At 42.9% G+C, this 16,931-nt stretch overlaps 1 protein-coding gene across 2 annotated transcripts in view; it reads left to right on the forward strand.

The window, feature by feature from the left end:
- Positions 1 to 16,376, forward strand: part of LOC143815139 (stomatin-like) — a 49,710-nt gene extending 33,334 nt beyond the window's left edge. The window contains exons 4-8 of one of the 2 annotated variants that reach the window (XM_077294046.1): positions 1,643 to 1,712; positions 6,943 to 7,025; positions 9,017 to 9,220; positions 11,765 to 11,899; positions 16,069 to 16,371. In XM_077294046.1, coding sequence (XP_077150161.1) covers positions 1,643 to 1,712; positions 6,943 to 7,025; positions 9,017 to 9,220; positions 11,765 to 11,899; positions 16,069 to 16,257 — 681 coding nt within the window. In that variant the 3' untranslated portion in view covers positions 16,258 to 16,371. Of the gene's footprint in view, positions 1 to 1,642; positions 1,713 to 6,942; positions 7,026 to 9,016; positions 9,221 to 11,764; positions 11,900 to 16,068 lie in introns of both variants that reach the window. The other variant, XM_077294047.1, reaches the window with a different exon arrangement.
- Positions 16,377 to 16,931: the final 555 nt, after the last annotated feature.

Raw genomic sequence — 16,931 nt, forward strand, 5'->3', positions numbered from 1 at the left:
GTACAGCTGACATGTGCCCGCAACAACCGTGGGTGTAATCGCGATCCACCCGCGACTGTTGACTAGTTAAATGCCGCTGTTAATCTCTGGCATTTAACTCATGCTTACCGGAAGCGCGTCATAAATCCCGCTCATCAGTGACCCCGTCACATGATCGCAGGTCACCGATAGGTTAGCAAGACAACCAGAGGTCTCCAGCAGACCTCTATTGGTGTTATTGCCAGATTGCTATGAGTGCCGCCCAGTAGACGGCATTCATAGCAAGTGAGCATTTCTGCTACACACAGGCGATCTGATCATCCCCTGTGTGTAGCAAAGGAGATCAAAGTACTGCAGCTTCTAGTCTCCTATGGAGACTATTAAAGCATGTAAAAAGTAAAAAAAGAGAAGTTTTTAAAAATACTAAAAAAGTAAAAAAATATAAAAGTTCAAATCACCACCTTTTTGCCCCATTCAAAATAAAGCAATAAAAAAAATCAAATATACACATATTTGGTGTCGCTGCGTTCAGAATCGTCCAATCTATCAATATAAAAAAATAATTAACCTGATCACTAAATGGCGTAACGAGAAAAAAATTCAAAACTTCAGAATTACATTTTTTGGTCGCCGCGACATTGCAATGAAATGCATTAACAGGCTATCGAATCTGCACCAAAATTGTATGAATAAAAATGTTAGCCCAGTGCACAAAAAATATGCCCTCGCCAGCCTCAGATCATGAAAAATGAAGACACTACAGGTCTCGGAAAATGGCGCCATTTCTTTTTTTTTAATCAAAGTTTGGATTTTTTTTCCACCACCTAAATAGAAATAAACCTATACATGTTTGGTATCTATGAATTCGTAATGACCTGGAGAATCATAATGGCAGGTCAGTTTTAGCATTTAGTGAACATTTAAAAAAAAAAAAGAAAAAAACTGTTTTTTTGCAATTTCACCGCACTTGGAATTTTGTCCCCGTTTTCAGTACATGATATGTTAAAACCAATGGTGTCTTTCAAAAGTACAACTTTTCCCGCAAAAACAAGCCCTCACATGGCCATATTGACCCAAAAATAAAAAAGTTATTGCTCTGGGAAGAAAGGGAGCAAAAAATTAAAACGCAAAAACGGAAATACCTCAGATGAAGAGGTTAAATGTATAGTATTATTATTATGAAATGCTGCAATGTTTCAGAGTAGAACATTTCCTTTAAACCACTGCATTAAAAAGGATAAAATCCACATTGACATCTGGCAGTATACATTTATATGGTTCGGTTTTCGATTCTGCCGGGCAGGCCAGTTTATGCTGCAAGTGTTCTCCACATCGCGAGCAGGAGATTTCTTTATCTACTCCACTGTGAACCTTTGAGTAATGCAGACGGTGATATCACTGCCGGAAACATTATTTTCATGAGATCCCAGTGATTCATTTTTCATCATCCGCAGTGATAATTAACCAGACCTCTGCTCAGAATCGAGGTGGACCCTTTTTTTGGACCCTATTGCTGGGTGGGCCCATATCTGTAGCTATAGCCATGATTTTTATGCTCTATGTACAGAATAAGGCCAACAGTAATTCACAGCTTGTAAAGTTCTTATTTAATGAATTACTTGATCCACGCTCTAAACATTAATAAGACATGTTCTCTTTGTAGATCGTTCAGGAATATGAGCGAGCAGTCATCTTCCGGTTAGGGAGAGTTAGATCCGGAGCTAAAGGACCAGGTACGTAGTTGCACATTGGAGCCATTACATCAGATATTCTTTAATAGACATTTTAATTATAAGTGAATATGTGAAGTTACTGGTCAATGAAAACAGAGAACAAGAGAAAAAAAAGAAAGAAGTCAGCTGGTATGGCCGAGGTAAGCCAAGGCCAGCCGTACATAGCAATATAGCATTGCCATCTGGCCGTCTCTGAATGACTATCCATGTAAAGTGGGGCCCGATTCATCATCATTTAAGTCACTTTTCATGTACAGCAATAGTCTATAAAATTTATATACCGTATTTTGCGGTTTATAAGACGCATCGGATTATAAGATGCACCCCATATTTTGAGGAGAAAAATAAGAAAAAAACTTAAAAAAAAAAAAAAAAAAGTGGTGGCTGCTTTGTAGTGGGGTTCCAGGGTCGCTGCTGGCGGAGGCAGGAGTGGGACAATGCTGCAGACCCCAGATTGGGAGAAAGGGATGTTTGGATGTGCGACCATGTGGGTGTTCGGTGGTACGGGGGCTCCACCGAAATTTTGAGAACGTCCGGGACCCCCCGCACTTCCATGGTTAATAGTGCAGTGGACTCTGGGAAAATGGCTTCCGGAAGGTAAGAATATCACGATATTTATTTATTTTTTTTTAATGCATTTTGTAATGCATTACTGGGAACGGGAGCTGCCGGCAGAATCGCGAGCATCGGGAAGGCTGCAGGGGCGCCGGCAGATAAGAATATCACGATTTTTTATTTTTTAAATTATTTTTAACATTATATCTTTTTACTATTGATGCTGCATAGGCAGCATCGATAGTAAAAAGAGAGAGAGAGCAGGAGAGAATTTCCCTGATAGGGAAATCCTTCCAGGCATGCTCAGTTTCAAAAGACGGCATCCGTAGCTGGATTCCTGGTTTTGACAGTCAGTGACGGATCCTGCGTCCATAGGCTTCCATTATAGCCAATGACGGACAGTGCAGGATCCGTCGCTGAGCAATTTTCAAACGTACAGAAAAAGCATTCCTCTGTGCGTTGGCTCCACCCGACGGACAGCAATTTTACTTCGGATCCAGCGCACGATGGATGAAACAGAAGGCCATCCGTCGCTAATACAAGTCTATGAGAAAAAAACGGATCCAGTAGCACCATTTGCTGGATCCGTTTTTTTTACAAAACAACGGATTGTGACGGAAAAAGAAAGACGGAAATGTGAAAGAGGCCTAAAACAAAAAGCTGCTTGTTCCACCAAAAAATGCTGCAATATTTGCTCAAAAATTTCCGGCATACATATACTCACTCCAGGAAAGGTGAGAAGATGGAGTCCATTTGCTCCAAGTTTATGATTTTGGAAACAATGCAATTGATGAATCAGCAGAAAATAACAAACCCTGCCCACAATGGTGACATTAAAAAAGAAAAACAGGCGAACACATGCAAAATAGTATTTACAAAAAGGCAGATTAAAAAAAGAATAATATTAAAATGAAAAACACCAAGAACAAGGCAAACAAAAGACCTCACAAATGCAGTAATGAATCGGCCCTTGTGTCCATCAGAGGAGAACTCATTGGAGGTTTAGTTCACGTGGCATCTTTTTCAGGCAGACTGTGGCTGGAACTCGTGAAAAAGTGCTGAAAAAAGAATGAACATATGCACAGCAATGTCAAAACGACTTGCTGTGCACATGTTTCGTATTTTTGAGATTCTTTTAATTCAAAAGCCTTAGGCAGGTGTCACAATTGCGAGTGCAATGCGAGAAACTCGCGCATCAATACCCGGCAGCTGAACGCTCAGGTCCCGAGTGCTGGCGGCAGTGCCGGGTATTGATGCGAGAGACTTGTGTGAGTTTCTCACATCACACTCACAAATGTGACACTGGCCTTAAAGGGAACCTGTCACCCCCCCCAGGCGTTAGTAACTAAAAGAGCCATCTTGTGCAGCACCAATGCTGCATTCTGACAAGGTGGCTCTCTTAGTTATTGTTCGTTGCACTACAGAAATAATCGCTCATACCTTCAAATCGTCCGGGGGGCAGGTCTTTCCCCCCTCATCCAGACACAACACAGCCGTCACTCTGCGAGAAGGGAGCCGCCTCCTCGGCGTTATTCAGTTGTCCAGGCGCCTGCGCTATCATATTCTGCCTTGGGCATGCGCAGTTCGCGCTGCCCGACCACTGACATCACTTGATGTCTTGTTTACTGCACCTGCGTGCACCCGAGATCCCGAGGGGGGAAAGACATGCCCCCCGGACAATTTGAAGGTACGAGGGACCAAATTCAAAAGCGATTATTTCTGCAGTGCAACGAATAATAACTAAAAGAGCCACCTTGACAGAATGCAGCATTAGTGCTGCACAAGATGGCTCTTTTAGTTACAAACGCCTGGGGTGGGGGGGTGACAGGTTCCCTTTAAAGTGGCAGAAAGTACGATGCTGGTGCTCCAATGTCCAAACTCCCTAACTGAGCTTATGAACAAGTGTTGTCACAGTTGGATAACCTCTTTAGAACTGGCCAGGTTTTGTTGGAGCAGCAATTGTCTGCACAACTTCTTCTCTAGTGACCTCTCAGTCAGTGCAGGCATTTACTGCAGTTTGATCATTTTGGGTTTCTATCATCGTGTCCTTTATTTTACAGAGAAAAATAGCGCCTCATGCTGTTCTGTGTTTATTCCTAGCAATTATGGTGAAACATGATAAAGGTTCGAAGGAGCCTCTGATGAAATGGCTGTAGTCCTCTGCAGTGTAACTCATATTCTAGAACTCATGAGGAAAACTGGAGCTTCGTGCTTCTGTGGTTCTACCTAGAATGGGCACATGAAATGTCGCCTTGGTACATTTCACCCTCGGTGTTTGGGCTCCCAGCTCCCCGCACATAACACCGATGTAATCAACAACACAACACCTGGATGTAGACGTCTCTCAGGTGTCATCGCTGTTTAGCATGATGCTCTCAGGAGATCCCGCCTGGTAACTAAGGGTACCGTCACACATTGAAATTTTCATCGCTGCGACGGCACGATTCGTGACGTCGCAGCGTCGTATAATCATCGCTCCAGCGTCGTAGACTGCGGTCACACGTTGCAATCACGGCGCTGGAGCGATGCCGAAGTCCCCGGGTAACCAGGGTAAACATCGGGTAACTAAGCGCAGGGCCGCGCTTAGTAACCCGATGTTTACCCTGGTTACCAGCGTAAACGTAAAAAAACAAACAGTACATACTCACCCGTCGGTGTCCTTCAGGTCCCTTGCCGTCTGCTTCCTGCTCTGAGTGCAGCCGTACAGTGAGAGCAGAGCGCAGCACCGCTGCGCTCTGCTCTCACTTTCCGGCCGGCACTCAGAGCAGGAAGCAGACGGCAAGGGACCTGAAGGACACCGACGGGTGAGCATGTACGGTTTGTTTTTTTACGTTTACGCTGGTAACCAGGGTAAACATCGGGTTACTAAGCGCGGCCCTGCGCTTAGTTACCCGATGTTTACCCTGGTTACAAGCGAAGACATCGCTGGATTGCTGTCACACACAACGATCCAGCGATGTCAGCGGGTGATCAAGCGACGAAAGAAAGTTCCAAACGATGTGCTACGACGTACGATTCTCAGTAGGGTGTCTGATCGCAGTAGCGTGTCAGACACTGCGATATCGTAACGATATCGCTAGAACGTCACGAATCGTAACGTCGTAGCGATGGAAATTTCAATGTGTGACGGTACCCTAACTGTAATGTGATCCGCTCCTGGCTCCTCTCTAACAAAAGCTTCATAGCCTCATATCACAAGTGTCGGATTCTTCTAAGGCTAAGTTCACCCGGCCGTATACCAGAAAACGTGGACAATTCTTATTTCACTTGTCATCCGTATACAATCTGTTTTTATACAATTCACCTGGAACCCGCCTGAAAAAGCGCTCAAAAACGTCAAAAAGGAATGAACGTGTGTACTTTCTGAGCATTTGTTCTGTCCTTTGTTTTAACTAGAGTTGAACAAATATGTTCGGAAACGATCGCCGAATCCTATTTGCCATATCCGTGCCGTTTTTTGTACCCTATTCGTGCCGAATTTATGATTGACGATTGTTTCTGAACATATTCGGCTCAATTCTAGTCCCATTGAATCCAATGGCGTTCGACTGTGTTAGGCGAGTATTGCAAATACAGTATTCCCCAGCAATCGTAATCCGAACCGAATTTTTCCAAATTCGCTCAACTCTACGTTTAACATCATAAGAATTGACCGCTTCATTCTTCCGGCGCCTTTCATATGGAAGACACGACTTTGTCAGCAAAAGATGCCGAAAAAGACACTTCCAATAAAACATGACCGGCATCTTCCTACAGTGAAAGCTATGCTGGTACACCCATAGAGCTCCTGGTACTGATGGGCTCTCTGATTACTGATTCGTTAAGCACTGTCCTATAGCGCAGAAATATAAAGGTTGGTGCCAGGCAAACTTCAGAACAGTCCAAATACTTTCAAGTGTGAAAAAAATAAATTAAATGCCCTTTACCACATACACGATGTTTTGAGCACGTCCAGATTTCCTTCCTCACCACACTTGCACTGTTGGTGTGCAGATGTACATCAGTCCTGGCGCCATTAGGGCATGTACATGGGGCGATTTATAGACCCCAGCGTACCCACATACTAATCCCTGTTTGATGTCCTTCTGTCATTTTTTTTAATTTATTCCATATATAAATTAGTGGTGGCTTAGAAGTCCCCTGAGGAATGGTCTGGTCACTGCTTTTGAAGCCTGAAGGCATCTGAAAGAGCCGCCATGTGCACATACCCACACTTCCTCTTCAGTGTCTTTGGCATCAATAATCTCAGAAGAGGAATCGAACACAGGTCAACCAGGCACGGAGTAATTATACAAAATGGAAGGATTTTATTATACTCACATTCCAAATTTGATAAGGCATATAAAATCACTGAAAAACAAACAAACAAAAACACGCGGCCTACAAGCCCGACTCCGGGTTTCACCTGACTGCTTCTTTCATAATGCACTTAAATGTACTAGAATTTTCATTAGATAGCAGTGGCATAGTTTTGATTTTCTGGCGCTTAAGTAGAATTAATTGAATTAAGTGCATCTCACACCAGTGTGTTTAAAAATCTTTTTTTAAAAAGTCTGTTTTAATAAATTGTTTTTAAAAAGTCACATCAAAATGCAGAAAAAATGCACACTTTTATTTTTTTACATGCCCATTAATTTTATAATAGCTTGCTCTCTATTTTCTTCACTCTCCAAAGGAATTTTCTGGATTCTCCCTTGCACAGATGATTTCTGCAGACTCGATTTAAGAACGGTGTCATTTGCCGTCCCTCCCCAAGAAGTAAGTATTAATTACACCATATATTGCAATTAAATGACAGTGAGAACAGCCTATACAGAGATCTTTTTATTGCAGGAGAGTGACCTAGATTTTTCTATCGAAACATGGAGTATATAAGGTGTCATTTAGCTAATAGAAAATAATCATGATGAGAACATGCAGAGCACATAGGAGAGACATAATCCATGTACCATATACATGTATCACCGCCAGTCTCTGCTAAATAGCCAATCCTCTGACTGCCATCTAGTGGCCATGTAACATAATGCAGTGGAATATTCCAAATCCAGCAATGTAGAGCTCCCTACTGGCCTTGTACCTTCTGATGGCGGCAATGTGGACTGTCGCTGTGTGATAGTAAAACAAGGACCCTATGAGTATCCAACCTCTGCATATACAAGAGAATACATCTCTACATCTGTATGTATACTGTACATACACACGAGAATACAAGGAGGAAATGGTTGAGAATGTAAAGGTGGCTGGGAATTTAGGAGTCAGCAATCATGCTATCCTCAAATTTTGTATTACAAGAGGAGGAATATCAGCGAGAACTCAGACTTTAAGGTTGTACTTCAGAAAGGCAGATATTAATGGACTCAGAAAGAGGGTAGGAAAGGTCCAATGGCTGGATGTTGTAAAGGACAGAAATGTCCAAGAGGGATAGGAGATTTTGCTAAATGAAATTCTCACTGCACAATTGGTATTAATCCCGAAAAGAGTGTATAGGTGTTGGTTTCTCACACCAGGGGTCAGTGACAGAGGGTAAATGAGTGATCTGCAGCACCAGACTGCTGAATTATCCTGCAGTTAGGAATGGGCACACTTACCAACTAGTGCCTCCATGTTTATATTTGGGAGGTTGCATCTGTGCAATGTCTCAGGAAGAGTAATGATTGTTCGCCTGTAAGGATAAGAGGATAGACTGCTCCCAGTTTGGGAAGTGAGGTGCCGCAGCCACAGCAGATGACTCTGAGAAAGAGGATTATGGCTGAGTGAGGGGCTGGAGACGGGGATGGAGTGTACCCGCCAAAGAGCAGAGGATCGCCGCACATAAAGGAGTCTGGAATGAGAGTCTGCAGATCTGTTTGCTACTACAGTTCAGAGGAGGCCGGTGTGAGACCATCTGAGGTGAGCTCTGGAGAGTGTTGTGTCTGGAGGACTGACACAGGGCGAGACGCCTGTGCACGGAAAGTGTGAGCAGGATTGCAGACCTGACTTTAATTTGTATGGACAGCTTATCAAAAAATCCTGGACAGACGGTATATTTTTATGGACACATTGGAAGACCTTAATAAATCATTATGATCATCAGTTATCCATGTCAACAACCCATATTTCTGATAAGAAGACATCACGTAAAATGGTGATAATTACAGTCAAAATAATTTCTAAGTTTCTTCAGCTTCAAAAAAATCACGGATGCTGTAAAAAAGATTACGAACAAGGCAATAAAATGCCCTATTTTTACACACTGTCCTGGAATCTCTGGACGGTTGGCAAACTGGGTGTGAGTCTAGGGGGATATGTGTCCACCGTTGCTTTTCTGAACCCTGGGCAAAAGTGGAGGGTAAGACTTGGTAAGTAACGCATGGATGTGGTTATGTGAGAGGGTCCCCGGGGAGCTATATACTTGTTCTTATGGTATGGACATGTATGTGACGCCCTAAAGATGCTTGTAACTTCTATTCATGTCATTATGGAGTATGCTGACAGATGGGGCTGGGTACAATTTTAGAGAGATCGGTGAGAATCCCAGTGGTGAAACTACACTGCATGCCTTACAGCTCTATGCCTGGAAACCCCCTTAAATGAATTCAGTAACAGTTGTGTGGACGTCCTTCTCTAATATTATATGCATTTCAGATCAGTAAATATTCATAGCGGGAGTGATGCAATAATAAGGTATCTGAGAGGACTCCTAATTACTCACAGCTTGTGTGGAATATTAATGCTCTGTAAATCTGCACTTTGTCCTTTTTTACTTGCAGGTTCTCACCAAGGACTCAGTGACAATCATGGTGGATGCTGTGGTTTTCTACCGGATCTTCAATCCAATTGTTACAGTAGTTAAAGTGGACAATGCCAATCAGGCTACTCAGATGCTGGCACAGACCACATTACGGAATATGCTAGGCACCAAAAGCCTGACAGAGATTTTGGTAGATCGTGAAGAAATGGCTGATCATATGAGTGTAAGTACTGTCACTTAAAGGGGAAACTCCTCCGAAAGCCATAACATTTTCATGAACCTGCACGTAACTCCAAAATCTCACTTTGTGACACCCATAAGAATGCACTTGTTTCTTGGTGGGATTCTCACAGTCGTGGCTGTCCCTGTGCCTGCCAGTGACAATTGTACCATCACATGGCCAGGCTTTTTGTCATCATTTTGTTAATCAGGAAACTAAAATGAACAATAACAACAATGTTACCTACAAGTCGCTGCTGGTACTGGAAAGTCAAAAATGGCTAAACATCGACCCATATCTCAGCTTCTTGCACCTCTGAGTGTGCGTTTGTCACGATTCTGTTGTCAGGTGTCTTGGGACCAGGGGCTCCTTCCCTGTCCTTAACGCTAGGTGCGCCCTAGCTGACCCTGTTCCCTTCCTCCGATTACTTCTGACGGTGAAATGTCGGTGTCACATACCTTGCCTTAGCTACTGAATCCGCTCTGTCTTTACCTTTCCCCCACCCAGGGAAGAGTGTAACTTAATACATCAACCAGACTAACAAGGTCACACAAACAGGGATAAAAGAAAATACTTATCATACAAATATACTCACACAGACAACAGAGGTAAACACTGGGTAGTGGAGGATGCGGGAAAACCAAAGTAGAAGAAGGAAGGGAATTTGCACACACCCAAAACCTAGCAACAGTCTACGATAAATCCACAAAATGCCTTCTTAAACAACTACAAATCACCATCTCATATCCATGCAGCATAAGCTAGCTCTGGCAATGAGTGCTTGCCAGAGCCCAGAATATATTGGAGAGTTGAGTGGCTGACAGTGAACAGCTGAGAGCCTTAATGCAGGAAAGCTTCCAAGTGCTCTCAACTGAACAGATTTACCCCTGCACTGCTAAAAGAAACCTGCACTATTTATTATGAAGGTGAAGTGCTTCTAAACAGTGCAGGAGTAACAGAAATCAGATGCTGCGATCTTCTCGCTCCTCTCTGTCACTGTAAACCCATGACAGCGTTATTGATACGGAATTCACAGCTGAGTTTTCAACTTGTGATTGCGGTTATGTTTTAACAGGATATAGCATATAGTTAAATATTTCTTGCCCTATGTCCAGAGCCTGTACCAACCCATACAGCTGCAATGTGCTGCCAGGTGAGAATGCCTTCACACTAAGTCCCATAGAGCGTGCCACGATTTTAATTTGGAGGCATACGCAGAAGAGAACATAGTGGTAGTTGTATTACACCTCTATGCAATGCTCCATCTCCGTTCTGGCTTACACCACAAAGCATACTCTTCCCTTGTGCTATGCGCTAGCAGTAGTTAATGATTATACACACAGTTTCAGTGTGGTTAATTATTATATAAATCGTTCTTGTGATCTTGTAGGGAAACGTTCTGATAATGTCAGCCGGGAATGAAGTTGTATAATGCAGCGTACAAACCTCACAGACATCGTACCGTTCATACGTACAGATGTAGCAGTCAGCTCATGAATATTAAAAGCAACATTTACCGTATTTAAAGTTAGTAGGAGCGGCTGCAAATTGCGCTGTTATCATAGCAGTCATATTGATGGCTGCTGTATCTGTATCTATGTATTATTAATTACACTTATCCAAATAAGTTCTGAGACTCTCTAATATATTTGCATTTTGATGCTTCGTCATTTGCAAGATCTCTGATTTCTGCCATTATATTGGAACATTCTTGTTGGAATCCAGAGAGTAATAACCCATACACTCCTAACAAATAATTCTCACAATTATGCCTAATCTATGGTAGTCTAAACTCTCAGCAAATTACCAGGACTTGTGCGCTCCGATATTTATCTTAAGGAAGAGTCATATGGCCGTAAGTAGGACAGGTGTGAATACAGTGCGATTTTTCTTAACCATCACCTGTATGACATCTGTACCACATGTGCATGCAATCCATACGCAATATGTTTTTAACATCAACTTTTACATACTGTCATTCTGTATGTAATTTAAAGCTAGTTTTCAAACTAATAAAGCAATCTTATATACGGAAGTAGGATAAATACAATAGATAGAAGTCAGTGCTTTGCGTTTGTAATTTTCTGTATTTGTATTTAGCTAATAAATAATGAAGAAAATGGCATATTTTTGATAACGAACAGTCTAAGCAGACAGCTGCGTGCTGATATTAATAGGCTGGGACTCTCCATGGATATTGTCCCCTTCCCAGACTATTAAGATGAGCTGTCTGCTTTCCCTTAGCTGATTATTAATAAAAGGAGGGCTCCACTCCATTTTTTCTTACTTAGTTATTAGGTTAATACAAGTAAACTGCACACACCCTACACTAACTATATATCTCACTATCAAATTCCTATCTTATCTATTCTTCGGGCTTTGAGTTTACTGTACTTGGCTGTTGAAATGTCGGGTTTCCTATGAGATGTGTATGATAAAATCGGACGGCAGTCGCATGGTCCATGTACCGTGCAGTTTTGTTTTCTCCATTGTAATGATATGTAAGAGGATCTTTAATTACTTCTATCATTTCTGTTGTATCCGCAGAGAATCTTATACGATGCTACAAAAGAATGGGGAATTAAAGTGGAGCGTGTGGAAATAAAGGACGTCAAGCTGCCTTCATCGTTGCAGAGAGCAATGGCCGCTGAGGCAGAAGCAGCTCGTGAGGCCAGAGCAAAGGTATTATATATATTATATGATGCACTGGCATCATCGTGGTCATCAGTCACAATCATGTCCGTCCATTGATCCCAGTCGGATCCAGTGTTAGGCATTTTGATTGGACATGTCAGTAAAATGAAGATAAATATGTCTGATACTTCTTGTTTAGCTTAACTTTTACCAGTATTTTGTGCCAATATTTTTTGAACGTACATCATTAGTCCCTTCCGAACATCCGCCATGTTTTACAGATGTCAGGTATTCATAGACAGCGCGAATGCCAGCTGTGCTATACAGCAACCATCCTCTGTCCCTATGACCAGGCTTCTATATACCAGGGACAAACATTGGGGAAAGATTTATGAAAACTGTCTCTCCTAGTATAATGGTCCTTGTTACCCATCGCAACCAATTCCAGCGCAGCTTTCATTTTACTAGCGCAGTTTAAAAAATGAAAGCTGAGCTGTGATTGGTTGCTATGTGCCACAAGGGCCGATGATGATCTTGGCCCAATGTGTGGCCTGTAGTAATCACAATGAAACGCCTCGTCTTGATCCAGAAAACAGTGGGGCGAAGGTGTGCCAAATTTATGTAGAAGAGCGTACAACTCCTCATAAATTTGGTGCATCTTTGCAGATTGTAGGATTTTGTTTCTGACATTTTCCTATAGACTCCTGTGTAGGGAATGCAAAATGGCAGAATTACAAATGAATAATTTATACAAACGTCACATACAAAACACATGACATTTATTCGAGCCAAAAAGAAACAAAAAAAAATTAAACGCTGAAATAATTGTGCAAAGGATTGGATTTTTTTTTTTCAGTTTTATGGGAATATAGCATTATCATTGAAAGTGTATGAGTGTATTCAGTTTGTTGTATCCATTCCTTGCCACTTATAACATCACCTTTTACTACCAGTGAATAGAAGCAACACATAGGCTGAAAACCAATGCTGATCTATAAATTAGAATTGAAAAAAGTATCCCGAAAACTGAAAATGTTCAGGGTCTCGGAAAATGATGACACAAGGAAATTTTTTTTTTTACAAATTTTCAAATGAAAATGTTCACCATTTAAATAGAAAAAAAAAATCTATACATGTTTGGTATCTGCGTACTCATACTGACCCAGAAAAACATACTGCCAGCTCGGTTTTACCGTATAGTGAACGTGGTGAATAAAAAAAAAAATAAAAAAAAACAGTTGTGAAACTGCACCTTTTTTTTACAATATCAGTGCACTTGGAATTTTTTTCCAACTTTCCAGTACGTAATATGGTAAAATGAGTGGTCTCATTCAAAAGGACAACTCGTCCCACAATAAACAAGCCCTCATACGGCTATGTCGACTGAAAAATAAGCAAAGTTATGGCTCTTGGCAGAAGGGGATGAAAAAACGAAAAAACAAAACAGAAAATCGCCCTGTAAACTAAACACATTTTTAACAAGTCTTGATATTGTGCTGCATAAATAGAAGCAGGTAAGGCCTCTCCGTATGAAGCATGGCCGCTTTTCTCACAGATAGTTGCCTACCTGGGGTAGAGCTGTGACACATACTTAGTGTTAAATTCTGTTCTGGTTTTCATCTTCTGTATTACATAAGTTTCTATTTCCTGACAGCAAGCAGATATTTTGAGACCGCTCCCCTAGGGTTTTATCTACTCGGGAATAAATGACGGTATTGGACAGTTCATGTTAAATTAGCCCAGGCCAGGTACACCAGAGACGCCGGAAAGTTACTTTTCTCAAACCTTGATGATCATCGCCATCAGGAATACTGTCAGCATTTCTGATGATTATTTATGTACTTGGATTGGCTGAAAAAAACTTTTGCCTAAAAAACAGAACAGTGCACGTAGTTTTTATGGATTATTATCAGTCAGTCACCTGTAATTCAACTCCGACTGTTGTAAGTGACATCATTATACTGTGTACAGGATCTGTGCCAGGGAACCAGTGACTACTGCCAGGTAGCTGGCATTGCATGTGCTGCCATGGCGAGACTTCATCGCTCTAAGGCCGGTTTCACACGTCAGTGGCTCCGGTACGTGAGGTGACAGTTTCCTCACGTACCGGAGACACTGACACACGTAGACCCATAAAAATCAATGCATCTGTGCAGATGTCATTGATTTTTTGCGGACCGTGTCTCCATGTGCCAAACACTGAGACATGACAGCGTTCGTGGGAGCGCACGGATTACACGGACCCAATAGAGTCAATGGGTCCGTGTAAAACACGGACCTCACACGGACATTCTCCGTTTGCAGTCCGTGTGCGTACAGGAGACAGCGCTACAGTAAGCGCTGTCCCCCCCACTGGTGCTGAATCTGCGATTCATATGTTCCCTGCAGCAGCGTTTGCTGCAGAGAAAATATGAATAATAGTGTTTAAAATAAAGATCTATGTGTCCGCCAACCCCCCCACCCCCTGTGCGCCCCCCGCTGTCCTGAAAATACTCACCCGCTCCCTCGTTGGCTGTCGGTGCTTCCTGGTCTGGCCGCGGCTTGTCTACTGTATGCGGTCACGTGGGGCCGCCGATTACACTCATGAATATGTGGCTCCACCTCCAATAGGGGCGGAGCCGACTATTCATGAGTGTAAATGAGCGGCCCCACGTGACCGCATACACTAGAAGCCGCGGCCAGACCAGGAAGCAGCGAGGGAGGCGGGTAAGTATTTTCTGAACAGCGGGGGGGCGCACAGGGGGTGGGAGGGCGGCGGACACATAGATCTTTATTTTAAACACTATTATTCATATCTTCTCTGCAGCAAACGCTGCTGCAGAGAGGATATGAATCGCAGCTTCAGCACCAGATGCTGGTACGTGTGGTACCCAGCACGGTGCGTGTGGTACCCAGTGTGCCACACTGATGTACACCAGAAACGTAGGGGCACACGGACACGGATAATTCCGGTACCGATTGTTTCAGGTACCGGAATTATCTGGACGTGTGGGACAGCCCTAAAGGTTTCCAGCACAGATCACAGTGACTGCCACAACGGTACAGCTGTCCATCAACGCCAAGGAGGCATGGTTTAAGGAGGATAGCTGGGGTATTTGTCAGAACTGGGACAAATTTAGATTATTATTTTTTTTACATTCCTAAATCAATCTGCAACAGGTACGGGTAAAAATCTTAACGGGGTTGTGCCACAAACAAAAGTGTATTTTAATCAATAGATCTTGGAATAATAATAAGTTGGATGTGTTTTAAAAAAATGTGTCCTGTGCTGAGATAATCTTATAAATGTGCCCCTGCTGTGTACTGTGTAATGGCCGTGTCTGACCGTACAGGAACATGGTCTGATCACACCACAGCTCCTGGGCAGCGGAGGAAGCAAAAGAGAGGATACAGACAGGACAGCACAGGATCACAGCTGATTCTTTCTATGATGTAAAATATTGTTTAAAAACAGGCAGTGAAGTGTTTTACTCACAAAAAGAATCAGCTGTGATCCCCTGCTGTCCTGTCAGTATACTCTTTTTTGCTTCTTCCCCTGCCCAGGAGATGTGGTATATTCAATCTGTTCCTGTACGGTCAGACACGGCCATTACACAGTACACAGCAGGAGCACAATTATAAGATTATCTCAGCACAGGAACATTATTTTTAAACACATCCAATTGTGGAAATTCATTTTTATTCCAAGGTCTGTTGATTAAAATATACTTTTGTTTGTGGCACAACCCCTTTAAGTCCCCTACCTAGCGCAGTGGATTGTTCAGTAGGCATCTGTCAACTGACATCTCCATCGTGTGTCGACTGTCTGACCTTGGACCTTCATCATTGTCCTCTGTGCACATGTAGGTATTATGGTAAAGCTGCTGAATGCAGACCTGGAGCATGCTAGGGGCTGATATTTTGTTACCCTCCCGATCCTTGCTTATATACAGTCACATGTTGCACTAATGTTATCATTGCTCCCATTCTTGAGTGATAATACCAGTAGTATGGCATGTTACCACTGCGGCCAGTGATTTACTGCAGCGGTCACTTGCTGACCGCATGTAAGATCTGGATGACTCTCGAAAAATATAAGGGAGTAGTATCGCTTTTATTATTTCACAATTTTGGTAGCCATTTAAAAAAATAATAAAAGTTGGACCTTTATCACTAGTAGCAGTGATGTGAGACGCCTGCCATGTTAACCAGATGTCCTCCAATTGTGTTCTGTACAGGTGGTGGCAGCCGAGGGGGAGATGAATGCCTCTCGTGCACTGAAAGAAGCAGCTGTTATCATGTCGGACTCTCCAGCCGCCCTCCAGCTCCGCTACCTGCAGACTCTATCACACGTCGCTGCAGAGAAGAATTCCACTATTATATTCCCCATTCCTGTGGAGTTTGCTTCACTATTATCTCGCCGCTAGACAGGAGCTGTAACATGTTCTTGCAGGGTCATGCCCTCAGCATGCAGAGATCTTATCTGTTTACCTTGCAATTACCGTCATGTTACGGCATGAAAATAAATGTTTTATGTTTGATACAGTCTCCGGCACTGTATTTTCTCCTTTGTCATCTGCAGCTACTGGGTCTGAGAGAGAACAGCTGCAGCCACAAAAGAATATGCTGCATAGTCGACAGCTGTATGAAATGACTTTGTTACGCATCTGCCTTGGCGCGGCCGGGCTTCATCACCTTCTCCTATGATTGCTGCTTTCTGTTGTGCTCCACACCAGGTTTTGCAAGTGGCCCGGCGTGCTCCAATGTTATCTGCCTAAACCAATGTAAGGCCCACCATGACACACACCTGTGTCTTGGTATGAAGACTCTTAGCTTTTCTGTGTCCTGGTGTTATCGACTGACTTGGGTTGGAGTAGTGGTATTGCATCCACTAGGGACAACATCGGGTGGTAGCGTAGTCAGGAATAGCCAGAGGTCGGTACATGGGAGCAGCAGTATAGCTGAAGGATAAGCAGGCTGTGTAGTCAGGAATAGCCAGAGGTTAGTACATGGAAGCAGCAGTATAGATAAAGGATCAGCAGGTTGCATAGGAATACCCAGAGGTCGGTACACAGAAGCAACTGTGTAGTTAACCCCTTCA

The sequence above is a fragment of the Ranitomeya variabilis genome, chromosome 3 (assembly GCF_051348905.1).
Source record: "Ranitomeya variabilis isolate aRanVar5 chromosome 3, aRanVar5.hap1, whole genome shotgun sequence".
Taxonomy (NCBI): Eukaryota; Metazoa; Chordata; class Amphibia; order Anura; family Dendrobatidae; genus Ranitomeya; species Ranitomeya variabilis.